This window comes from Salvelinus alpinus, chromosome 6, assembly GCF_045679555.1.
Source record: "Salvelinus alpinus chromosome 6, SLU_Salpinus.1, whole genome shotgun sequence".
Lineage (NCBI taxonomy): Eukaryota > Metazoa > Chordata > Actinopteri > Salmoniformes > Salmonidae > Salvelinus > Salvelinus alpinus.
The window spans coordinates 48,030,379-48,057,609 of record NC_092091.1 but is presented as its reverse complement, the minus strand read 5'-3'; the positions used below and the strand labels follow the sequence as shown (position 1 = coordinate 48,057,609).

The window sequence follows — 27,231 nt, the reverse complement described above, 5'->3', positions numbered from 1 at the left end:
CACACACACACACACACACACACACACACACACACACACACACACACTCACACTCACTCACTCTCTCTCACTTTCCTGGTGCTTTAGTTTAGTGGCCTGTGTTCTCTCTCTCCTCTCCATCCAGGTGTTGCTGAACATGCTGGAGTTTGGGATGAACCCCCAAGAGGCGCTAGATGCCCCTCGCATGTATGTGCAGCATGACAAGGCTGGTAAGCTCTCTGTGAACCAGGCTAGAGGCCAGGCCACATGACCCTCCTTTCTCTCTCTCTCTCTCTCTCTCTGATGTTAATCAGCCAACCCACAGTAGAAATATGCTTACTGTACTGTAGATCAGGTAGAGTAACCCTAACCCCCCTCCACCCTCGATGCCCAGACCTTCTGCCTGACGGACTATGTTAACATGTTTAGTAAACTACACTATAATATTTTGCCTGCATCAGGAAAAAATACTATCATAATTTAGTCTAAGAAACATGCACACACATGTTGTTAGTAATGCATAGATAGGAAAGTGTGTGAAAATGCTATATATATTTGTCATAATAAAAACTCTGGGGTTATGGATCCACATGTCCTACCGGAAATCCTGCTTTATCTGTATCCTCTCCTCTCACAGCGCAGCAGTGGCGTGTCAATTTGGAGGTGGGTGTCGACGAGGGTGTTGCTGAAGACCTGGAAAAGCGTAGCCATGTGGTTTGCTGGCCTATCACTGGCCATGACCGGAGTCAGTTTGGGCGAGGCCAGGTCATCTCAGTAGGGGATTGGTGGAACCTGTCTACCCAGGAAGCAGAGCCTAATGTTAGGGTGTTGTGGGCAGGATCAGACCCCAGAGCTGATGGTTGTGCCCAGGGGTACTAGTGACTAGGGCTGCACAATATCGGCAAAAAAATCTCATAGCGATTTTTTGAACCAAATATTGCAATTGCGATTTGGCTTGCGATATAGATCAAAACATCTGGGTGAACTTTTGGAATCAGTGAAATAGAATGATTTATATTAAGAAGCAAAGTAGAAAGCAGCATTGATCTTGTTTGGGAGAGAGACATCAAACAGAGTAAACTATAAAAACAGATGTTACACGCAGCTTAGTGGCGGTTCAAAATATTGCACGCAATATGGATCTCTTGCAATATGGATATTGCACATGTCAATATTGCGATTTTGATATGAATTTGAATAATCATTCAGCTCTACATTCTTCGTAAAAAGGATTCCAAAAGGGTTCTTCGACTGTCCCCATAGGAGAACCCTTTTTGGTTCCAGGTAGAATCATTTTGTGTTCCATGTAGAACCCTCCGTGGAAAGGGTTCTATATGGAACCCAAAATGGTTCTACTTGGAACCAAAAGGGTTCGACTTGGAACCATCATTCAACGTGTTCTCCTATGGGGACAACCGGAGAACCTTTTAGGTTCTAGATAGAACCTTTTTTTCTGAGAGTACTAGTGACCCTCTCCCCTCCCTAGGGGGAGCTAGAGAGCTTACAGAATATTTACAGTATGACTGTGCACTACACTTGTCCACTCACTGACCATGTTTATATGCACAGCAATATCCCGTTATTATTCAGGATACTAAAGTATTCTGTTTTTGAGTTGACGCATATAAACATCATATAAACATTATGAGAAACCCAGATAAGATGCCTGTTTTTGCTTATAATTTTGGACATTTGGTAGGCCTTATTATAATTTCCAACATTTGGTAGGCTATTTGTTTGTCAACTATAGTTTGATACATGCAGCTTCTCTTCTGTCATTATTTGTTGCCCCAGAAGACTAAATACAGTAGTGCTCACCAGAATAATGTTGTAAATCGATAGAATACATTAGTAGTCTAGTTAACACCGGTAAAGTTGTTTGTTTCGTGTAGGGACCGTGGAGAAAACGCAATAACTCCAAAAGACTGGTCTGTGCAAAATGTCCAAAATGTCATCAGTTTGACCGGTTTTGAGAAAATGAAAAGCTGAGAAAATGACGAAATATGTTTCTGATAAGACTTCAGTTCATCTTAGGTGTGATTCAAATACTGTCTGCTTGCATAACAGTGTCAAAGATAACACATTACACGCGCATTCACATTTCTAAAGAGATGCTGAAAGAAGGATATCATGTTTCTCATCTTCTGTTCCTGAGACAAAATGAACATTTGTTGTGTAATTTCACTTCAAGAAATGCATAATTCTTCAGGAGTTAATGTTATATTATACCACAGCGTTGTTGAATACTCATTTCTGATTGGCTAGAAGGGCATTCTAGGATGGACATTAAAACCAGATAAAGGCACAGTTGGAAAAGATATTGGGACACCTTGCAATCATGATGCAATAAGCGCCTACATTTTTTATTAATATATATTTTTTTCACCTTTATTTAATCAGGTAGGCCAGTTGAGAACAAGTTCTCATTTACAACTGCAGACCTAATTCCTCATTTACATATGCAGACCGTACTTGCTACAAAGTCACAGAAAGCTAAACCAACAACCACACAAACCGAAATTGGATACATTGTAAACACAGGTCCAACGAGGACAACCTTAGCTAGCATTGATTTGTTTTTACAGAGACATATTTTTTGGAGCATCTGATGACCTAACGTGGTGAGTGATGAACATGAATTTCTCTGGTCCCTACAGTTGCAGTCATGACACAAGTGACGCTATGCTGTCAAATCCTCCCACGTTTCTAGTTTGACCAGCTATTTTCAGCAACTGATGTTTTTATTTGGTTGTCATATTGGCAGGTTTGCTGGGAGACAAAATATTTAGATAGCTTCTTGCCTAGTTTTTGATATGCAGTGCGGTCTTCACATAATGAACAGTGTCGAGTGACCTGATGAGATGGCAAACTTTTCTAGCTATGCCAGGCATATTCAGGCATCATCAGCTCATTGTTATGGATTTATCTAAATTAATGTCAATAGAAAACAGTTACTTTCCTGTTATTCTGGCCCAGATGTCGTGGCTGTTTTAGCCGTAGCTAGCTGGCTAGTTAGAAAGCAAGGGGAAATAACTTTGCCAGCGAGCATACCAACAGAACATAAAGAACGAATGACAAGGTGGTGTCCATAAATATCTAACTAATTGAACGAACGACTGGGTTGCATCTTTAGCAACCAAAAGATGAGAAAGTATGAATTTGCTTATATAAATGAAAAGATAAATAAAAAATATGTTATTTCTACCGGTAAATATGTGCATATAGTATTGTTTTATTTGGCAACTGTGTTATAAGCGGGATAAACAGCTTAGACCAGGTATTCCCAAACTGGGTACGCGCAATGCCGTCGGGGGTACGCCCCCCAAAAATGTGATTCACATTTAAAAATATATAGAAAAACTCTGCGAAAAAAGAAACGTCCTTTTTTCAGGACCCTGTCTTTCAAAGATAATTTGTAAAAATCCAAATAACTTCAAGGTCTTCATTGTAAAGGGTTTAAACATTGTTTCCCATGCTTGTTCAATAAAACGAACAATTAATGAACATGCACGTGTGGAACGGTCGTTAAGACACTAACAACTTACAGACGGTAGGCAATTAAGGTCAAACTTATGAAAACTTAGGACATTAAAGAGGCCTTTCTACTGACTCTGAAAAACACAACAAGAAAGTTGCCCAGGATCCTTGCTCATCTGCGTGAACGTGCCTTAGGCATGCTGCAAGGAAGCATGAGGACTGCAGATGTGGCCAGGGCAATAAATTGGAATGTACGTACTGTGAGACGCCTAAGACAGTGCTACAGGGAGACAGGACGGACAGCTGATCGTCCTCGTATTGGCAGACCACGTGTAACAACACCTGCACATGATCGGTACATACGAACATCACACCGGTAGATACAGGATGGCAGCAAAAACTGCCAGGAACGCACAATCCCTCTATCAGTGCTCAGACTGTCCGCAATAGGCTGAGAGAGGCTGCACTGAGGGCTTGTTGCCCTGTTGTAAGGCAGGTCCTCACCAGACATCACCGGCAACAACGTTGCCTATGGGCACAAACCCACCGTCGCTGGACCAGACAGGCCTGGCAAAAAGTGCTCTTCACTGAAGAGTTGCGGTTTTGTCTCATTAGAGATGATGGTAGGATTCACGTTTATCGTCGAAGGAATGAGCGTTACACCGAGGCCTGTACTCTGGAGCGGGATTGATTTGGAGGTGGAGGGTCCGTCATGGTCTGGGGCGGTGTGTCACAGCATCATCGGACTGAGCTTGTTGTCATTGCAGGCAATCTCAACGCTGTGCGTTACAGGGAAGACATCCTCCTCCCTTATATGGGACCCTTCCTGCAGGCTCATCCTGACATGACCCTCCAGCATGACAATGCCACCAGCCATACTGCTCGTTCTGTGCGTGATTTCCTGCAAGACAGGAATGTCAGTGTTCTGCCATGGCCAGCAAAGAGCCCGGATCTCAATCCCATTGAGCACATCTGGGACATATTGGATCGGAGGGTGAGGGCTAGGGCCATTCCCCCCAGAAATGTCCGGGAACTTGCAGGTGCCTTGGTGGAAGAGTGGGGTAACATCTCACAGCAAGAACAGGCAAATCTGGTGCAGTCCATGAGGAGGAGATGCACTGCAGTACTTAATGCAGCTGGTGGCCACACTAGATACTGACTGTTACTTCTGATTTTGACCCCCCCCCCCTTTGTTCAGGGACACATTATTCCATTTAAGTTAGTCACATGTTTGTGGAACTTGTTCAGTTTATGTCTCAGTTGTTGAATCTTGTTATGTTCATACAAATATTTTCACATGTCAACTTTTTTTGCCTAGTTCATATACACTACCGTTCAAAAGTTTGGGGTCACTCAGACGTTTCCTTGTTTTTGAAAGAAAAGCAATTTTTTTGTCCAATAAAATAACATCAAATTGATCAGAAATACAGTGCAGACATTGTTAATGTCTCAGCCCTCTCCTGTACTCCCTGTTCACCCATGACTGCATGGCCATGCACGCCTCCAACTCAATCATCAAGTTTGCAGACGACACTACAGTGGTAGGCTTGATTACCAACAACGACGAGACGGCCTACAGGGAGGAGGTGAGGGCCCTCGGAGTGTGGTGTCAGGAAAATAACCTCACAGTCAACGTCAACAAAACAAAGGAGATGATCGTGGACTTCAGGAAACAGCAGAGGGAGCAGCCCCCTATCCACATTGACGGGATAGTAGTGGAGAAGGTGGAAAGTTTTAAGTTCCTCGGCGTACACATCAAGGACAAACTGAAATGGTCCACCCATACAGACAGCGTGGTGAAGAAGGTGCAATAGCGCCTCTTCAACCTCAGGAGGCTGAAGAAATTCGGCTTGTCACCAAAAACACTCACAAACTTTTACAGATACACAATCGAGAGCATCCTGTCGGGCTGTATCACCTCCTGGTACGGCACCTGCTCCGCCCACACCCGTAAGGCTCTCCAGAGGGTAGTGAGGTCTGCACAACGCATCACCGGGGGCAAACTACCTGCTCTCCAGGACACCTACACCACCCGATGTCACAGGAAGGCCAAACAGATCATCAAGGACAACAACCACCCGAGCCACTGCCTGTTCACCCCGCTATCATCCAGAAGGCGAGGTCAGTACAGGTGCATCAAAGCTGGGACCGAGAGACTGAAAAACATATTTTATTTCAAGGCCATCAGACTGTTAAACAGCCATCACTAACATTGAGTGGCTGCTGCCAACATACTGACTCAATCTCTAGCCACTTTAATAATTAAACATTGGATGTAATAAATGTATCACTAGTCACTTTAAACTATGCCACTTTATATAATGTTTACATACCCTACACTACTCATCTCATATGTATATACTGTACTCTATACCATCTACTGCATCTTGCCTATGCCGTTCGCCCATCCATATATTTTTATGTACATATTCTTATTCATTCCTTTACACTTGTGTGTATAAGGTAGTTGTTGTGAAATTGTTAGATTACTTGTTAGATATTACTGCATGGTCGGAACTAGAAGCACAAGCATTTCACTACACTCACATTAACATCTGCTAACCATGTGTATGTGACAAATAAAATTTGATTTGATTTCAAATTACTATTGTAGCTGGAAACAGCAGATTTTTTATGGAATGTCTACATAGGCTTACAGAGGCCCATTATCAGCAACCATCAATGGCACGTTGTGTTAGCTAATCCAAGTTTAGCATTTTACAAGGCTAAATGATCATTAGAAAACCCTTTTGCATTTATGTTAGCACAGCTGAAAACTGTTGTTCTGATTAAAGAAGCAATAAAACTGGCCTTCTTTAGACTTGTTGAGTATCTGGAGCATCAGCATTTGTGGGTTCGATAACAGGCGCAAGATGTCCAGAAACAAAGTCCTTTCTTCTGAAACTCGTCAGTCTATTCTTGTTCTGGGAAATGATGGCTATTCCATGCGAGATATTCCAAAGAAACTGAAGATCTCTTACAATGCTGTATACTACTCCCTTCACAGAACAGCGCAAACTGGCGCTAACCAGAATAGAAAGAGGAGTTGGAGGCCCCGGTGCACAACTGAGTAAGAGGACAAGTACATTAGAGTGTCTAGCCTGAGAAACAGACGCCTCACAAGTCCTCAACTGGCAGCTTCATTAAATAGTACCAGCAAAACAGTTCCTCTGTCCAGTTTCTGTGTTCTTTTGCCCTTCTTTTATTTTTATTGGCCAGTCTGAGATATGGCTTTTTCTTTGCAACTCTGCCTAGAAGACCAGCATCCCGGAGTCGCCTCTTCACTGTTGACATTGAGACCGGTGTTTTGCGGGTACTATTTAGTGAAGCTGCCAGTTGAGGACTTGTGAGGTGTCTGTTTCTCAAACTAGACGCTCTATGAATATAAAAAAGAGTTTTTTTTCACTGCCAAAAATAAAATTAAACCATCTAGTGTTCTAGTGTTAAAATAACAACACACTGTCAAATACAGGTAGCCTAGTCAAATAATTAACATCCATTCACATTAACCGTTACTCTCTCGTGGGAATTCCACTAACGGTCCGTATGTAGCCAAATGTAGCTGCTGCTCATGTTGGTATCTGTACTGATGGCGCCAAAGCCATGACAAGGAGACTATCCTATCTTGGGGATGTTTTTTCTCGCCTGAATGATCTGATTCTAGGATTACAGGGACTCTCTGCAAATATATTCAATGTGCGGGACAAAGTTGAGGCTATGATTAAGAAGTTGGAGCTCTTCTCTGTCAGCATTAACAAGGTCAACACCACAGGTCTTTCTATTATTGTATGATTGTTTGATTGTGATTATTGTACGATTCCCCTCAGTCAAACCCATAAGGGGCTCAATGCTCCTTGCACTCGCTACTGAATGCTCAGGCTTTGGCTGTTATTATAGCCCAGGGTTGGGGCCCAATTCCATTTCAAATCAAAATGAGGATTCTTTTCTCATACTTGAGTTAGAATTTCTATTCCTTTCCTGAATTGATTTAATAGAAATGTCAGTGACCCAATAATTCTGTGAGGAAAGTATCATAACAAGATAGAGTAACAAACTCATTCAACAGGCAGGACTCATTAAGCAGGCAGACTATACAGAAGTGCAGTAGGGTGGGCGCGGAACAACCCTGTGTGTTTTATCTCTGTCTATTTTTAGAGACGGGTACACGCCTTAATATTACCCCGAACCACAGAAAAGAGGAACAAATGCCAAGGCTATGTGTGAAATGCTACCTGTGTTTAACTCTCTGTGGTATATTAAACACACACACACACACACACACACACACACACACACACACACACACACACACACACACACACACACACACACACACACACACACACACACACACACACACACACACACACACACACAATGTCATTATTGTGTAGAGACAGTACAAGACTAGTTTCATTGATTATCATTTGGTTTTCTTGCATGAGTGCATCCATGAGCAGTGAATCTACGCCCATAGAATCCCCACCACATCAACAACAACCCAACATCTCAAGCCTGTGGCCCTCAGTCAGTGGATTGTATTTTGTCCTCTGTTTTATCGCCTTACAACAGGCTTCCCCTGGTACACAGCCTCAAATCCCCTATAATATGTTAGTCAGCTAATTAAAGAATGAAACACTGTATTCCTGTGGGAGAAAAGCATGCAAACCAAACACTGTTTTCACTAATTACAGTTGTGGCTCGTTAGCGAGTCCAGCTAACATTTGTTATGTCAGATTAGGGCTGGTTGGGGTTAATCCAGGATCACTAGACTACATAACACATGTTCTTTCCATTCTAATGCATTCCTGCCTCGCTCATTACAACATGCGTGTAGTAGGCCTATTGTACAGTCCTTAGCTAGTAAACACATAACATGGTTACTCTTAAGACCCATTGACCTATATATTGGGTTTGGGTTATTATCAAATCAAATTTTACACAAGGTGTAGACCTAAAAAATAAAACATAATTAAAGAGCAGCAGTAACATAACAGTAGCGAGGCTATATACAGGGGGTACTATGTAATATGTATCTATGTAGGTAGAGTTAAAGTGACTATGCATAGATAATAAACAGAGTAGCAGTAGCATAAAATAGGGGGGGGGGGGGGGGGGCAATGCAAAAAGTCTGGGTAGCCATTTAATTAGCTGTTCAGGAGTCTTATGGCTTGTGGGTAGAAGCTGTTAAGAAGCCTTTTGGACCGAGACTTGGTGCTCCGGTACCACTTGACGTGCGGTAGCAGAGAGAACAGTCTATGACGAGGGTGGCTGGAGTCTTTGACAATTTTTAGGGCTTTCCTCTGGCACCGCCTGGTATAGGGGTCCTGGATGTCAGGAAGCTTGGACCCAGTGATGTACTGGGCCGTACGCACTACTCTCTGTAGTGCCTTGCGGTCGGAGGCCAAGCAGTTGCCATACCAGGCAGTGATGCAGCCTTCAGGATGCTCTCGATGGTGCAGCTGTAGAACTTTTTACGGATCTGAGAACCCATGCCAAAACTTTTCAGTCTCCTGAGGAGAAAAGGCTTTGTCGAGCCCTCTTCACGACTCTCTTGGTGTGTTTGGACCATGATATGCTCTCAACATGCTCCACTACAGCCCTGTCGATGAGAATGGGGGCGTGCTCGGTCGTCCTTTTCCTGTAGTCCACAATCATCTCCTTTGTCTTGATCACGTTGAGGGAGAGGTTGTTATCCTGGCACCACATGGCCGGGTCACTGACCTCCCTATAGGCTGTTAGGACATCTACTTTGTGCATGACACAAGTTGCATGACACACTGATTATTTCACTTATAATTCACTGTATAACAATTCCAGTGGGTTAGAAGCTTACATACACTAAGTTGACTGTGGCTTTAAACAGCTTGGAAAATTCCAGAAAATGATGTCATGGCTTTAGAAGCTTCTGATAGGCTAATTGACATAATTTGAGTCAATTGGAGGTGTACCTGTGGATGTATTTCAAGGCCTACCTTCAAACTCAGTGCCTCTTTGCTTGACATCATGGGAAAATCAAAAGAAATCAGCCAAGACCTCAGAAAAAAAATTGTAGACCTCCACAAGTCTATTTCATCCTTGGGAGCAATTTCCAAACGCCTGAATGTACCATGTTCATCTGTACAAACAATAGTATGCAAGTATAAACACCATTGGACCACGCAGCCGTCATACCGCTCAGGAAGGAGACGCATTCTGTCTCTTAAAGATGAACGTACTTTGGTGCAAAAAGTGCAAATCAATCCCAGAACAACAGCAAAGTACCTTGCGAAGATGTTGGAGGGAACAGGTACAAAAGTATCTATATCCACAGTAAAACGAGTCCTATATCGACATAACCTGAAAGGCCGCTCAGCAAGGAAGAAGCCACTGCTCCAAAACCGCCATAAAAAAGAAACTGAAACTGCACATGGGGACAAAGATCGTACTTTTTTGAGAAATGTCCTCTGGTTTGATGAAACAAAAATAGAACTGTTTGGCCATGATGACCATCGTTATGCTTGGAGGAAAAAGGGGGAGGCTTGCAAGCTGAAGAACACCATCCCAACCCGTGAAGCACGGGGGTGGCAGCATCATGTTGTGGGGGTGCTTTGCTGCAGGAGGGACTGGTGCACTTCACAAAATAGATGGCATCATGAGGCAGGAAAATTATTAATTATAATTTTCCATAATTTGTACAATCCCCAAGCCTCTACCTCCTTAATCACATGCCAAATATTATGCTTGACTCAGACAAGACAAGATTGCTGATAACTATTTCATACTTTGCAAAGAAATGTATTTTTGTGTGTTGGAAAATGAAAACCCACCTGCTTTTCAATTGTGGTTAAAAGAAGTTGACAATGGACTGACAGAGTCGCGGTCCCACATTCTTGAAAGTATGGTCTCCTTACTGTCCTTTATTGGAAAAACTTTTAAAAGGTATCCTTGTTTCATAGAAAGAGAGGGAAAGGGAAAGAAATGACAAAATAACAATAATTGTACTAGTTGATCCTACAATCTCTGAAAATGTAACTGTATTCTGATATTGTATCTGCTGCTATTTGTCTCCAATTTATAATGCTAACTGTACATTAACTGCATTTCCTGCTGATAATTGTACCTGCTGCTACTTGGTATTTGATTTGGTTTTATTATTTGTATATAATGTATGTTATCTTGTTATCTTTATATTATTATTATATATATATATGATTTTTTGGTCTTTATAATTGAATGACATTTAAAAAAAAATACAAATAAAGATTGTCTGAGGCCTGCATTTCACAATCATAATTTATTTCACCCAAGAATGAGGTTGTGACTGAGTAAAATGAATGATCTTCCAGATAGACTGTTTCTGTGTTACTGTAGGTCTGTGAGGATGGGTTAGTATATTCTTGTCTCTTCTGTTGATATTTTACATTTACATTTTAGTAATTTAGCAGACGCTCTTATCCAGAGCGACTTAGTGCGTTCATTTTAAAATAGCTAGTTGAGACCACCGCATATCACAGTCATAGCAAGCACATTTTCCCTCAAAGTAGTTATCAGCAAAGTCACTGCTAGTAGGAGAGAATTGATGGCTCAGGTAGACCACACCTGCCAATAAACTCAACGTCACAACCTAATAACGCACAACATCTGCCATGGGTCTGATTTGGAGGAATGGTTTTTGGTTTAAAATGTCTGTGTAGGGTTAGAACTATCTGCTTTTACAAAAATAAAACCCAAGTCTTATTTGACACACTAACAAATACTCTTGTCATACCTTCGTATACTGGTCATACAGTGCATTCGGAAAGTATTCAGAACCCTTGACTTTTTCCACATTTAGTCCCCCCCCCTCATGAATCTAAACACAATACCCCATAATGACAAAGCAAAATCAGGGTTCTATAAATTTTTGCACAGGGAATCTTGTTTCTCATGGTCTGAGAGTCCTTTAGGTGCCTTTTGGCAAACTCCAAGCAGGTTGTCATGTGCCTTTTTCTGAGGAGTGGCTTCCGTCTGGCCGATCTACCATAAAGGCCTAATTGGTCGAGTGCTGCAGAGATGGTTGTCCTTCTGGAAGGTTCTCCCATCTCCACAGAGGAACTCTGGAACTGAGTCAGAGTTACCATTGGGTTTTTGGTCACCTCCCTGACCAAGGCACTTCTCCCCTGATTGCTCAGTTTGGCCGGGCGGCCAGCTCTAGGAAGAGTCTTGGTGGTTTCAAACTTCTTCCATCTAAGAATGATGGAGGCCACTTTGTTTTTGGGGACCTTCAATGCTGCAGAAATGTTTTGGTACCCTTCCCCATATCTGTGCCTCAACACAATCCTGTGTCCGAGCTCTACGGACAATTCCTTTGACCAAACCATGGTTTGGTTTTTGCTCTGACATACACTGTCAACTGTGGGACCTTATATATAGACAGGTTTGTGCCTTTCCAAATCATGTCCAATCAATTGAATTTACCACAGGTGGACTCTAACCAAGTTGTATAAACATCTCAAGGATGATCAATGGAAACAGGATGCACCTGAGCTCAATTTCAAGTCTCATATGAACGGGTCTGAATACTTTTGTAGATACGTTTTTTTCTGTTGTTAATGTGTAATACATTTGCAAACATTTCTAAAAAACTGTTTCACATTGTCATTATGGGGTATTGTGTGTAGTACATTGATGTAGATTTGATTTGATTTGATCCATTTTAGAATAAGGCTGTAATGTAACAAAATGTGGTAAAAGTCAAGGGGTCTGAATGCACTGTATATTCTTTGTGATGGTCAGTTGACTTGTTGGTTAACGTTGCCAGGTTGTTTGCTGCCCCTGCCGTAGGGGAGTAGGCTCATAAGGAAGGGTGGATGTTGAGTGCAGCCTAATCCAGAACATTTTTGTGCAGATTTTTCACAAAACATGGAAAGAGACTCTTTTGTCTCTGAAGTAGCAGGTTTTGAATGCAGTCTGGGGCCCAGCTGCCCAGCCCAACTACCTCTGCCTCTCAGATTGGGGTGGGTGTGGAAAATAGACACACATACTCTCTATCACTATGTGTATGTGTCTGTCTTTCTTACTCGCACCCTCTCTTTCTGTCCCTCCCCACTCTCTCTTTCTTTCTCCCCCTCTCTCTCATCACCCCTCCCAGTTCCTGAGGGATTTGTCACCGTTTTTCTGGCTGAATCACTTGCAGGCCCTGAGGGATTGGTTAGGGCTCAAGACACTCACCTCTCACTCTTCCTGTGGAAACCCCTCCACTCAGCCCCTCGTCGTAAAACGGAACTGGTTGCGTGATCAGCCTCACTGTGACTGGCAGGAGGTGGAGGGTTTAGCTAAAACCCTACACACTAGGTAAACCATTCAGTTTCCTTCCTTGATTAAAGCTGTGAACAGACCCCAGACCTTCATATCTCTCTCTCTCTTTCTCTCTCTCTCTCCATTGTTACTCTCCATTCCTCTCCCCCTGGTGATACCGCTCCACTCCTCTCTGGTGCTCCACACCTCTACTTCTCTCCATTCCTCCTCATCCTGTGTGGTAGGGCAGATGTGCTCCATAGGTTTTGCGCGGTCGCTGGGCTTTGCCCTTCTGCCCCTGGCTGTGTGCTGTATCATGGCCAACATCCTTCTGTTCTTCCCTGGAGGAGAGATCCAGTATGTCCAACAGGAGAGACTGTCCAGGCTGATCTGGTTCATGATGGGAATCGGAGGGGGAGGTGTGTTGGTGAGTAGCTATATGTTACTCTATTGTTACTACACAGGCTACAGTAGTATTATCGAGTTGATGGTTTATGGGTCAGATTTACAGGCTGTTCAGGGAATGAATGGTAGATTAAAATATAAATATAAAGAGAACTTTCAGGGTCAAACCAGTTGGTCTTGTAACAGTTAGTCTTGTGTATATATATTCTTTTGGTCTTGTATTTCCTTTCTGATAATAACAGGTGGTATAATCTGACACAGGTGCAAACACTGACAATGAATTTATCTTGTGCTGTTTTTGTAAGAGGGCAGTTTGAGTGTGTGGCTAATCTGTATCCTGTATGTGTGTGTGTGTTTACCTTTCGGATAATGGGGACTTGCCTCATGGCTGTTTTCCTTACTGTGGAGATACTATAGGAGACAAAGGAAAATGGTTGTTAGCTCTTCCTCCGACATGCTACCCCAGGAGTTTTACTTTCTTCTTTTGGAGGATTTTTCCAGAAACCCATTGTAGGAATTAGCCACCATTTTATGAAAATGCTCTACGGACCATATTTTTGTTATTCAGCGATGGTTGTACAGTACAGTGCTACAACCACAGAGCTCTTGATTGATTGGATTGATTAGATAATTAAATGTTCGCATTTAACATCGCACACACAACAAATTATTGAAGATAAAAACACGATAAAGCCTGTAGGCTTATTTACATTGTGGTCCACATTTCACAGTGAGATACTGGGCAAGACTGACACTTTAGATGCACTCAATGTGATTAAAATCAACACATAGCAGTCTCGAGGATATTGTTTTATATAGATGGTATACACTGAAATGTCATACTGTGACAGACCCTGAGATCTCCCGAATTGTGTGTCTCTGTAGATGTTCCTGCCTGCTGGAGTCTTCATCAGCCTGGGGAAGTGTACAGGCTGCTGTTGGAATGAAAGCTTCATGGTGAGGACTGATGCTTTGGTTACTTATTGTGATTTCAGCCAGTGATTCTATTACTGTGCAAAAAGCAACGGTGAAGGGTCCGCCTTGATGTGTTCTTCAGCTCAGGTTTTTTTGTTTGTTTTTGTTGTAAACCGTCAAAGTAGGTTAGTGGATGTTATTTGGTTTGTTACACAAGGCTTTGATCCTATTAATAAAAGTACAGATGGTACAAAGGACTATTCTAACACTGTGAGGGACTATGCTAAGCTAAGACTCATGAAAGGTAGGCTATGCCTAGCTAATCATACAAAGGGGCCATTGTAACACTATTAGGGGGTACACTATGTGAAGGATATGTGAAGGAGGCTTCACCATCAGGGAGTACAAAGCGTCTGGGCCAGGGAGAGGAGCTGAACCTTATCTGTGTATAAACCGGTTTGTAACAGTGATAAGCCAACATTTCTCCTCACACAACCACACACTACTCCCAGGGGGATTGTTATGCTGTTGATCTGGGATTAACAGGCAGGCTTGAACCGTGTGTGTGTGAGAGTTTTTTTTTTAAGGATAGAGAGTTTGTGTGTGTGTATATTTATATACTAATGTACAGTATGTGTATTATATAGATGTGTGGGTCGGTAATGGCAGCTCTAGTGGGTCTGGCCGGCTCGGGATACTGTTTCATCATCTCAGCCATGGCCATGTTGGAGGGACCTCAGTGCTTCACTGCTCTGGGATGGTCTTATCCCTTCGCCAATGAGGGAGGAAGGTTAGTTTCACCCTCTTCTCACAGGAAATGCTAATTGTTCTGGAAATATTCTAGCTATGTAGGTTTCTTTTAGGTGCCAAAATGCATTGGAAACAAATCCTCTGTGAGTGTGTGTGTCTGTGTTGTTCTGTTTTTGATTTGGAGTTAATTTTCTGTTGTGTGTGTGTCTGTCCATTACCTATTGTGTGTGTGTGTGCGTTATGAAATAACCTCCTGTCGAGTGAGTCACAGCTTCTTAACCCTATTTAATATCAAACTGCAATACAGACGGCAATATACACAACTTTAATTGAATTTCCCTCTTTCTGTGTCTGTCCACAGGTACCTAATGGAGAAGGACACGTGGTCTAAGTGCCTGCAGCCTGTCAGCGTTGTAGAGTGGAACGTGACCCTGATGTCCATCCTGCTGGGCCTCAGTGGGCTGGAGTTCATCATATGTGTCCTGCAGGTCATCAATGGGCTGGTGACAGCTGTCTGCAGACCCTGCTGCTACAAGCAGGACTACACCCTCAATGCCTAAACACACACATAGATGAGACACACACACACACGCAGAGACAGACACACACACACACACACACACACACACACACACACACACCTGCACACACACACAAAATTTGACACACACGCATGTAAATTATACATACACACGCATGCATATAACATAAGATTGATGTGCATACACATGATATGACACATAAGACACATGCACACACATACGATACACGCCAGGAGCGTGTACAATGCCATCTGTTTAACATTGCTTTCCAAACACTCCTGGGGGCGCATCTCAATAGTCCAACTTCCTCTCCTCGTATCCTACATAGTCCCTGGGCCAGTTTCTAATCAGAAAGTGTGATTAATAAGCGAATGCTGTCTCATCCCTGTATGAGGGAGAGATACCTGTCTGAAAGTTCAGTTAATTTATAGTATTCATTTCAAAGCACTGTATTAGAAATACACTGAATGAATGTGTGTATAATACAGACCGGAACTGTAGTATTTTTTATGTCTTAAGTCTACATTTTACTAAAGCACAAAAGTATATATTTTTTTGTATGAGAGTTTTGTCTTTTGTATTACTGTTTTCATTTTCTGAAAATTGATGTTTCGCAGATGCTAAATTGTTAAGGCCATTTTATATATTTAGTGCATTTGTCATATATTTTAGTGTTTGTGCTGCCTTAAATAAATACGTATTTTCCATTTTAATTGTAATGATTATAATTTTTTGTAAACATACATTTGTCAACGCTGTATACTTTGATACGGGTTAACGGGTTGGTTAGCAACAAAACTGACACGTGCGCAACTATGGGGCAAAACAAACAGGGTTGGCTTAGATTGTTGAAAACATGTCAATTATATTTTGTCTCTAATGTTTATTGAAAACCTAAATATACTGAACAAAAATAAAAACGCAACATGTAAAGTGTTGGTCCCATGTTTCATGAGCTGAAATAAAAGATCCCAGAAATGTTCCATATGCACAAAAAGCTTATTTATCTCAGATTTTGGCAACAAATTTGTTTTCATCTATGTTAATCAGCATTTCTCCTTTGCCAAGACAATCCATCAACCTGACAAGTGTGGCACATCAAGAAGATAATTAAACAGCATGATCATTACACAGGTGCATCTTGTGCTTTGGACAATAAAATGCCACTCTAAATTGTGCAGTTTTGTTACACAACACAATGCCAGAGATGTCTCAAGGTTTTAGGGAGAGTGCAATTGGCATGCTGACTGCAGAAATGTCCACCAGAGCTGTTGCCAGAGAACTGAATGTTAATTTCTCTACCATAAGCCACCTCCAACGTTGTTTTATAGCATTTGACAGTAAGTCCAACTGGCCTCACAATCGCAGACCAGGTGTAACGAGGCCAGCCCAGGACCTCCACATCCGGCTTCTTCACCTGCGGGATTGTCTGAGACCAGCCTCCCGGACAGCTGATGAAACTGTGGGTTTGCACAACTGAACCATTTCTGCACAAACTGTCAGAAACGTCTCAGGGAAGCTCTTCTGCTTGCTCGTCGTCCTCTCCAGGGTCTTGACCTGACTGCAGTTCGGCGTTGTAACCGACTTCAGTGGGCAAATGCTCACCTTCGATGGCCACTGGCATGTTTGAGAATGGCTCTTCACAGAAGAATCCTGGTTTCAATTGTACCGAGGCAGATGGCAAACTGAGTGTTTGGTGTTGAGTGGTTAGCTGATGGCAACATTTTGAACAGTGTGCCTCATGGTGGCGGTGGGGTTATGGTATGGGAAGGCATAACATTGACAACGAACACAATTGTATTTTATCAATGGAAATTTGAATGCACAGAGATACCGTGACGAGATCCCGAGGCCCATTGTCATGCCATTCATCCACCGTCATCGCCTCATGTTTCAGCATGATAACCGTATGTCGCAAGGATCTGTACACAACTCCTGGAAGATGAAAATGTCCCAGTTCTTCCATGGCCTGCATACTCACCAGACATGTTACCCATTGAGCATGTTTAGCATGCTCTGGATCGATGTGTACGACACCGTGTTCCAGTTCCTGCCAATATCCAGCAACTTTGCACAGCCATTGAAGAGGAGTGGGATAACAATAAAGCTTCCTTTGTGGATATGGTTAGACAAAGTAACAAAGGGTAGAATGATGTACACGGTGGCCTGTGTGTGTGTGTGTGTGTGTGTGTGTGTGTGTGTGTGTGTGTGTGTGTGTGTGTGTGTGTGTGTGTGTGTGTGTGTGTGTGTGTGTGTGTGTGTGCGTGCGTGCGTGCAGCAGCAAAATAGACAATGTTACTACATAACGTTTGGGGTAAATAGGTAATGACTTTATCCCCAGGTCAAAGGTCAGAGGTCTGTGGATGTTTGTGTGTGGGGGTCTCACTTTGTGTTTGCATGAAAGTCAATGAGGTCACACTTCCTGTCTGTGATTGGCTGTGTGGACCCATCACCCCAGTATCTATAGGCTGTGTGTCTGTCCAAAAGTTTTCTGACTGACTGTGCCAAAATGGCAGCTCTCCAGCGATCCTGTTCCTTCTACTGGGGTGTGCCACTACTGTGTCCTGTATCACACAGGAATATTTCATTGGAATTAAGGAGATCCAGTGGGATTATGGTCCAGCTGGGGAAAACAATCCTCATCAAAACGCTGAAGGAAGATGAGTGAGTAATTAAGTACAGCTCTAATTTACCTGTCATGTTTTGGGAAATTATAACACGAATGTGTAAGGAATTATTTGAACACAGAATTGCCCGTGTAGTCCAGCAGATAGATAAATAATTGTGCATTTTATGGTAGAATTATCAAACTTAGAACACAAACACTAGCTACTAGGAACCTTTTATCTATTGGAGGCTGGGAAGCATGTCAGTCAACCAGATTTGGATTTCATGTTAGAAGAAAATAGGGTAAAATAATTACAAACAATATCAAAATTATTTGTATTGTTATCTACCCATTAACTAAACCCCACAGATAATATAGACAACAACTGAGTACAACAGTATGAGTCATAATACCCATCAAATCTAATGGTAAAACACAGAAATGGTTTCAATTGTTTTTTCTCTATTCATTTTTGCGTCAGGGATTTTAGAACTATATCAGTGTAGGCTTACCCTGGCATGACAATTTGATAACCACATTCGCCTGCAATCACCCTCCAAAAATGACTGTGGTTAGCTCGGTGGGTATGAAAATTTGTTAGATAACCACCAACTGTAGTTAAGTATACAACACACGTTACCTTCCTTTCAAGTAAAAATAAAACCTGTATAGGCTAGCATAATGACTGTTGTTACCTTTTTATTGACAAGTTCAGTGAGCTAGCCAGCTACTTTTTCACGTGGTGACATGCTAGTTAGCGTTAGCCCACCAAATCAAAGTTTATTTGTCACGTGCACCGAATACAACAGGTGTAGACCTTACAGTGAAATACTTACTTACAGGCTCTAACCAATAGTGCAAAAAAGGTATTAGGTGAACAATAGGTAAGTAAAGAAATAAAACAACAGTAAAAAGACAGGTTATATACAGTAGAGAGGCTATAAAAGTAGCGAGGCTACATGCAGACACCGGTTAGTCAGGCTGATTGAGGTAGTATGTACATGTAGATATGGTTAAAGTGACTATGCATATATGATGAACAGAGAGTAGCAGTAGCGTAAAAGAGGGGTTGGCGGGTGGTGGGGGACGTGACCCTGTGGATGGACAAGTCAGTAACTTTTGAAATGTGATACAACAATGAATTTGTAGATTTATCTGCGCATTATGTTTGTCGTGTTTGTGTATGGTTCTCATGACTTAAGATTGGGTGTTGAGGGACCACTTGTTACATTGTCCAAGGTGTGTTTGTGTTATGATAAACAATATGTTTTCTGTTCAGATAAAGATGGTATTACAGCTTTGAAAAAAAACTACCACTGACTAAATGTCTCTTTGTTTCCCAGTCCAACAGAAGTGCATCCCTCAGACAATTCTGTGCATGGACATCCTGTGCCAGTGTGAACAGAGCGCGAGCGTTCACTTGTGGAGATAACAGCACATCGAGCCTGTGGATGGACAGGTCAGTAACTCATCAAATATGATACAATATGGTGTAAAACATAGAATTTGTAGATGCATCAACATTTTGACTTTATGTCCCCTTTTACCCATGTTTTAGACATGAGGAGTGACATGCGGAACATCAGGGTCACCCCACGAGAAGCAGTGCATGATCAACACCACCCTCAGCAAGGAGATCTGCTCTCTCACCCTCTCACTCTGGGGGTAAGACATCATTTAAACATCACAAATATAAATTCCCACTGTGCCCATGATAAAATGCAATGTGAATTGTGTTGTACTACTGAATGAAACTGAGGAGATGCACTCAGACCAGCCTTTGTGATTGAACTTATGTTAACTACATTACTTTAGTTGGCTGCTTTGAGCAAAACTTGAATGTAATATCATCTATTCTAGGAGCCTATTGTTTGTGTGTGAGGATGCTCTTCACGGAGGCTGTAAGACCCTCCCTCCTTGATATAGAAATCCTTCGACTTCACTGCCTCTTCAATGGTAAGGTCCCTTGCACCATAGGGACACTTGACTTCCACCACTGCTGTAGTGCACACCAGACCATCCGGTAAGGCACCCAGGATCCCTGACCCAAAGCACTGACTCCTGCACATCCTTCCCTGTAGCCATTTGAATGCCTTGATGCCCTCTTCTTAGTTATGTGCCCCACTTTACAGACAACACCCGATCCAACGACTGTGATTTGAGGACCATTTTTAGCAGCGATGGAGTAACCACTGCTCCATAATTGCTGGCCATCAACCTCCCTCTCCTCATCAAATCAAAATCAAATCAAACTTTATTTGCCACATGCGCCGAATACAACAAGTGTAGACTTCACCGTGAAATGCTTACTTACAAGCCCTTAACCAACAGTGCAGTTCAAGAAGAAGAAAATATTTACCAAGTAGGCTAAAATAAAAAGTAATAATAAAAAGTAACACAATAAGAATAACAATAACGAGGCTATATACAGGGGGCACCGGTACCGAGTTAGTGTGCGAGGATACAGGCTAGTTGAGGTAATCTGTACATGTAGGTGGGGGCGAAGTGACTATGCATAGGTAACAAACAAACAGCGAGTAGCAGCAGTGTACAAAAGTGGGGGGGGTGTCAATGTAAATTGTCCGGTGGCGATTTTTATGAATTGGCTTGTGGGTAGAAGCTGTTGAGGAGCCTTTTGGTCCTTGACTTGGCGTTCCGGTACCGCTTGCCATGCGGTAGCAGAGAAAACAGTCTATAACTTGGGTGACTGGAGTCTCTCACAATTTTATGGGCTTTCCTCTGACACCGCCAATTATATGGGTCCTGGATGGGAGGAAGCTTGGCCCCGTTCGCACTACCCTCTGTAGCGCCTTACGGTCAGATGTCGAGCAGTTGCCATACCAGGCGGTGATACAACCGGTCAGGATGCTCTCGATGGTGCAGCTGTAGAACCTTTTGAGGTTCTGGGGACCCATGCCAAATATTTGGCATTCTCTGAACCAGCTTCATGAGGTAGTCACCTGGAATGCATTTAAATTAACAGGTGTGCCATCATTTCCTTCTTAATGCGTTTGAGCCAATCAGTTGTGTTGTGACAAGGTAGAGGTGGTATACAGAAGATAGCCCTATTTGGTAAAAGACCAAGTCCATATTGACAAGAACAGCTCAAATAAGCAAAGCGGAAAGACAGTAGATCATTACTTTAAGACATGAAGGTCAGTCAATCCGGAACATTTTAAGAACTTTGACAGTTTCTTCAAGTCGCACTTGAAGCGCTATGATGAAACTGGCTCTCATGAGGACCACCACAGGAAAGGAAGACCAAGAGTTACCTCTGCTGCAGAGGATAAGTTCATTAGAATTACCAGCCTCAGAAATTGCAGGCCAGACTCCCAAGTGGCGCAATGGTCTAAGGCTGGACTGCATCGCAGTACCACTAGAGATCCTACTTCGAGTCCAGGCTCTGTCGCAGCCGTCCGCGACCGGGAGACCCATGGGGCGGAGCACAATTGGCCCAGCGTCGTCCAGGTTAGGGAAGGGTTTGGCCGGCAGGGATGTTCTTGTCCCATCGCGCACTAGCGACTCCTGTGGCCGACTGGGCACAATGCACGCTGACATGGTAGCCAGGTGTACGGTGTTTCCTCCGACACATTGGTGTGGCTGGCTTCTGGGTTAAGCGGGCATTGTGTCAAGAAGCAATGGGTTTTGGCTAGGTTTTGTTTCAGACGCACAGCTCTCGACCTTCGCCTCTCACGAGTCCGTACGGGAGTTGCAGTGATGGAACAAAACTGTAACTACCAATTGGATACCATGAAATTGGGGAGAAAAAGGGAAAATAAAATTAAAGAAATTGCAGCCCAAATAAATGCTTCACAGAGTTCAAGTAACAGACACATCTCAACATCAACTGTTCAGAGGAGACTGAGTAAATAAGACCTTCGTGGTCGAATTGCTGCAAAGAAACCACTACTAAAGGACACCAATAAGAAGAAGAGACTTGCTTGGGCCAAGAAACATGAGTAATGGACATTAGACCGGTGGAAATCTGTCCTTTGGTCTGATGAGTCAAAATTTGCGATTTCTGGTTCTAAACGCCGGTCTTTGTGAAACGCAGAGTAGGTGAATGGATGATCAAACCAAATTTTATTTGTCACATGCGCCGAATAGGTAGACCTTACAGTGAAATGCTTACTTACAAGCCCTTAACCAACAATGCAGTTCTAAGAAAATACAAAAAAAAAGTAACAAATAAAAATAACAAATAATTAAAGAGCAGCAGTAAAATAACAATAGCGAGGCTATATACAGGGGGTACCGGTACAGAGTCAATGTGCGGGGGCACCGGTTAGTTGAGGTAATATGTACATGTAGGTAGAGTTATTAAAGTGACTATGATAGATAAGACTTGGCTTTCCGGTACTGCTTGACGTGCGGTAGCAGAGAGAACAGTCTATGACTAGGGTGGCTGGAGTCTTTGACAACTTTTACGGACTTCCTCTGACACCGCTTGGTATAGAGGTCCTGGATTGCAGGAAGCTTGGCCCCTGATGTACTGGGCAGTACGCACTACCCTCTGTAGTGCCTTGCGGTCGGAGGCCGTGCAGTTGCCATACCTGGTTGTGATGCAACCCGACAGGATGCTCTCGATGGTGCAGCTGTAAAACCTTTTGAGGATCTGAGGACCCATGCCAAATCTTTTCAGTCTCCTGAGGGAGAAAAGGTTTTGTCATGCCCTCTTCACAACTGTCTTGGTGTGCTTGAACCATGTTAGTTTGTTGGTGATGTGGACTCCAAGGAACTTGAAGTTCTCAACCTGCTCCACTACAGCCCTGTCGATGAGAATGGGGGTGTGATCGGTCCTCCTTTTCCTGTAGTCCACAATCATCTCCTTTGTCTTGATCACTTTGAGGGAGAGGTTGTTGTCCTTGCACCACACGGTCAGGTCTCTGACCTCCTCCCTAAAGGCTGTCTCGTCGTTGTCGGTGATCAGGCCTACCACTGTTGTGTTGTCGGCAAACTTAACGATGGTGTTGGAGTCTTGCCTGGCCGTGCAGTCATGAGTGAACAGGGAGTACAGGAAGGAACTGAGCATGCACCCCTGAGGGGCCCCTGTGTTGAGGATCAGCGTGGCGGATGTGTTGTTACCTACCCTTACCACCTGGGGGCGCCCTTCAGGAAGTCCAGGATCCAGTTACAGAGGGAGGTGTTTAGTCCCAGGGTTTTAGCTTAGTGATGAGCTTTGAGGGCACCATGGTGTTGAACGCTGAGTTGCAGTCAATGACTAGTATTCTCACATAGGTGTTCCTTTTGTCCAAATCAAATCAAATTTTATTGGTCACATACACGTGATTAGCAGATGTTATTGAGGGTGTAGCGAAATGCTTGTGCTTCTAGCTCCGACAGTACAGTAATATCTAACAAATTTCACAACATATACCCAATACACACAAATCTAAGTAGGAACGAATTAAGACTATATACATACGGATGAGCAATGTCAGAGCGGAACGGAATAAGATACAGTAGAATAGTATAGAATAGAGTATATACATATGAGATGAGTATTGCAAGATACGTAAACATTATTAAGTGAATGAGATACCGTAGAATAGTATAGAAAACAATTTATACATATGAGAAGAGTAATGCCAGATATATAAACATTATTAACCTCTCTAGGGTATGTGGGACGGTAGCGTCTCACCTCGTCAACAGCCAGTGAAACTGCAGGGCGCCAAATTCAAAACAACAGAAATCCCATAATTAAAATTCCTCAAACATACATGTATTTTACACCATTTTAAAGATACACTTGTTGTAAATCCAGCCACAGTGACTGATTTCAAATAGGCTTTACGACGAAAGCAAACCAAACGATTATGTTAGGTGAGTGCCTATTCACAGAAAAACACAGCCATTTTTGCAGCCAAAGAGAGGAGTCACAAAAAGCAAAAACATAGATAAAATTAATCACTAACCTTTGATGATCTTCATCAGATGACACTCATAGGACTTCATGTTACACATTACATGTATGTTTTGTTCGGTAAAGTTCATATTTATATCCAAACATCTCAGTTTACATTGGCGCGTTATGTTCAGTAGTTCCAAAACATCCGGTGATTTTGCAGAGAGCCACATCAATTTACAGTCATCATAAATGTTGATGAAAATACAAGTGTTATACATGGAATTTTAGATCCACTTCTTAATGCAACCGCTGTGTCAGATTTCAAAAAAACTTTACGGAAAAAGCAAACCATGCAATAATCTGAGTACGGCGCTCAGACGACAAATCAACCCAAAGAGATATCCGCCATGTTGGAGTCAACATAAGTCAGAAATAGCATTATAAATATTCACTTACCTTTGATGATCTTCATCAGAATGCACTCTCAGGAATCCCAGTTCCACAATAAATGTTTGTTTTGTTCGATAATGTCCATCATTTATGTCCAAATACCAAATTTTTGTTCGTGCGTTTAGCCCAGTAATCCAAATTCATGACGAGCGATCACTAGGTGCAGACGAAAAGTCAAAAAGTTCCGTTACAGTCTGTAGAAACATGTCAAACGGTGTATAGAATCAATCTTTAGGATGTTTTTAACATAAATCTTCAATAATGTTCCAACTGGAGAATTCCTTTGTCTTCAGAAATGCAATGGAACGCAAGCTAACTATCACGTGGCCATCGCGTGGCCAGCTCATGGCTCTCTGGCAGACCTCTGACTCATTCCCCTCTCATTCGCCCCTCCTTCACAGTAGAAGCATCAAACAAGGTTCTAAAGACTGTTGACTTCTATTGAAAGCCATAGGAAGTGCAATATAGACACTGTGTATTCGATAGGCAAAGATTTGAAAAACTACAAACCTCAGATTTCCCATTTCCTGGTTGGATTTATTCTCAGGTTTTTGCCTGCCATATGAGTTCTGTTATACTCACATACATCATTCAAACAGTTTAGAAACTTCAGAGTGTTTTCTATCCAAATCTACTAATTATATGCATATTCTAGCTTTTATGGCTGAGTAGCAGGCAGTTTAATTTGGGAACGCTTTTCATCCAAAATTCCAATGCTGCCCCCTACCCTAGAGAAGTTAAGCTGACAGTCCCCGATAAATCAAGCAGTAGATTTTTTATTTTATTTTTTAAAGTGTATGTTTACTTTACTTATTACCCATCATTTTATAAGTAAGAAGACAACAGCCTTCCAAACCGTTTTAGGACCATGTGAAGAATCTCTGTCGAAGAAGCTTGTATTTGCCTCCCTCTGGTGGTCGGCTTTATATCATATAGATTTATATCACTTCACTTCACTGCAACCTCAAATTAAATTCAAATAAAATGTTATTGGTCACATACACATGGTTAGCAGATGTTAATGCGAGTGCAGCGAAATGCTTGTGCGTCTAGTTCCAACCGTGCAGTAATATCTAACAACTAATCTAACAATTTCACAACTACCTTATACACACACAAGTGTAAAGGAATGAATAAGAATATGTACATATAAATATATGGATGAGCGATGGCCGAACGGCATAGGCAAGATGCAGCAGACGGTATAGAGTACAGTATATACATATGAGATGAGTAATGTAGGGTATGTAAACATTATATAAAGTGGCATTGTTTAAATCCAATAGTTCTTCCCAGCTGTATGTAATAAGACTTAAGATTTCCTGGGGTAACAGTGTAAGAAATAATACATACAAAAACTAAATACTGCAACCTTATGACAAAGGAGCGAGCAGGCAGATCTAAATACTTAACTTTCATTGCTCTACAATAAAGAATGTGACCTAAACACTTCCTTAAACCTAAAATAAATAATGAAGTAATTTTGTGTGGAAGTCAAACATTTGTTTTACGTCAGATGCAGACACATTGCATACGCTCAGAACGACAAAATCGAGACCTTTACATAGCCCTTCTCCCTTGTCTATAAGAGGAACGCACGCTGTTTAAAATGGCACAAATGTTGATTTAGACATTAACACATTTTTACTATCACTAATGTCATGATATGTTTGGTAAAGTAATATAGAAAGTGAAATATAGATAGATGTTCCGAAAACAGATTGTAACTATATATGGATATATTATAAAGTATGAAATGGCTTATATATATATTTTATCATAACATCATATTTGTATATGTTTTATTATACTTTTATTGTGTACTAGATCATATGGATTGAAAAGTGTTTTTTTCCTAAGACATAAATAAACAATTCCAGGCGAAAGCCAAAGGTCATAGCTTCTAGGTGGGGGTGAGGGGGACAATAATACATTGATAAAATATTGCCCTCTTGCTAGTTTGATGACTAAAGTCATCATAGCGAAACAGTGCAAAACGGCTGTCAGTTAAACTTGAGTGTTGCCTGTCTTCCCAGTACCCTACTTGATGTGAGCACTGCTGACTGCACATAAATTGCTGATGATTGTTGACACATCAACCAGGATTTATGGGGCAGGGCAATTTGTGACTTGTTTTGATAATCAGTGGCTGTATTGGAGGCGGAATGGTCTCTCCTCTCCTAGGCAATCAGCAATTAGTAAATGGAGGCATGCTCTTCACCTCTACTAGGCAATTAGCAATTTGTGTTACTACTTCAGTCTCTCCTGGTTTCTCGTTGGCAAAACTAAAAACGTCGCTGAAAACAAAGACAGTTCTGCTGAGTTGCTTGAGGAAGGAAAAAGAAGGCCCCTCTCACTTGAGTATCTTAGCAAGTTATTTTCTGATTCTCTTTTTGCTCTTTTGTAGCTTTGTCAACTATGTGTGTGTTTTCTATATCTGTTCACTCCTCTCCCAGTTGGCTTTACAGTCACTCCCCACCCCTTGGCTGCAACCCTTCTAATTTAGTGTACCCTGCGCATACAACCCATGTGGAATTCCGGGTCTCTGGCAGCGTTTGGAACTGACAATCTGCTGCAGAGAACGCAGAGTTCATCTCAGCCTATGCTGCCCTTCAGTCCCTTGACCTTTTGGCCCTGACAGATGTGGATCAACCCAGAGAACACTGCTACTCTCGCTGTTCTCTCATCTGACTACATTTTCTCAAAGTCCAAGAGCTTCTGGTCGTCGCGGTGGCAGCACACTAATTTCTCCTAACTGGAGATTTTCTATTTTCTCCCTCTCACCTGTCCATCTCCTTATTTGAATTCCATGCTGTCACTTGTCCATTCAAGCTTAACATTGTCATCTATCGCCCATCTGGTGCCTTTGGAGTGTTCCTCCATGAGCTTGGACACCTTGATACTATCATTTCCTGACGATGGCTCACCGTTCTTTGTACTTGGTTACTTCTACCTCCCGACGTCTGCCTTCGAATCATTTCTTTCCCTCCTTGCTT

General features: G+C 42.3%; 1 protein-coding gene across 3 annotated transcripts in view; it reads left to right on the top strand.

Annotated features, from left to right (window-relative positions):
• The window catches only part of LOC139577577 (transmembrane 4 L6 family member 1-like), a 33,558-nt gene extending 17,299 nt beyond the window's left edge, over positions 1-16,259 (top strand). Inside the window, exons 1-5 of one of the 3 annotated variants that reach the window (XM_071404687.1) lie at positions 859-2,600; positions 12,569-13,141; positions 14,005-14,076; positions 14,682-14,824; positions 15,146-16,259. In XM_071404687.1, coding sequence (XP_071260788.1) covers positions 12,965-13,141; positions 14,005-14,076; positions 14,682-14,824; positions 15,146-15,344 — 591 coding nt within the window. In that variant the 5' untranslated portion in view covers positions 859-2,600; positions 12,569-12,964 and the 3' untranslated portion in view covers positions 15,345-16,259. Of the gene's footprint in view, positions 1-124; positions 210-616; positions 2,601-12,568; positions 13,142-14,004; positions 14,077-14,681; positions 14,825-15,145 lie in introns of those variants that run through there. The other 2 variants (XM_071404685.1, XM_071404686.1) reach the window with 2 other exon arrangements.
• The last annotated feature ends 10,972 nt before the right edge of the window (positions 16,260-27,231 follow it).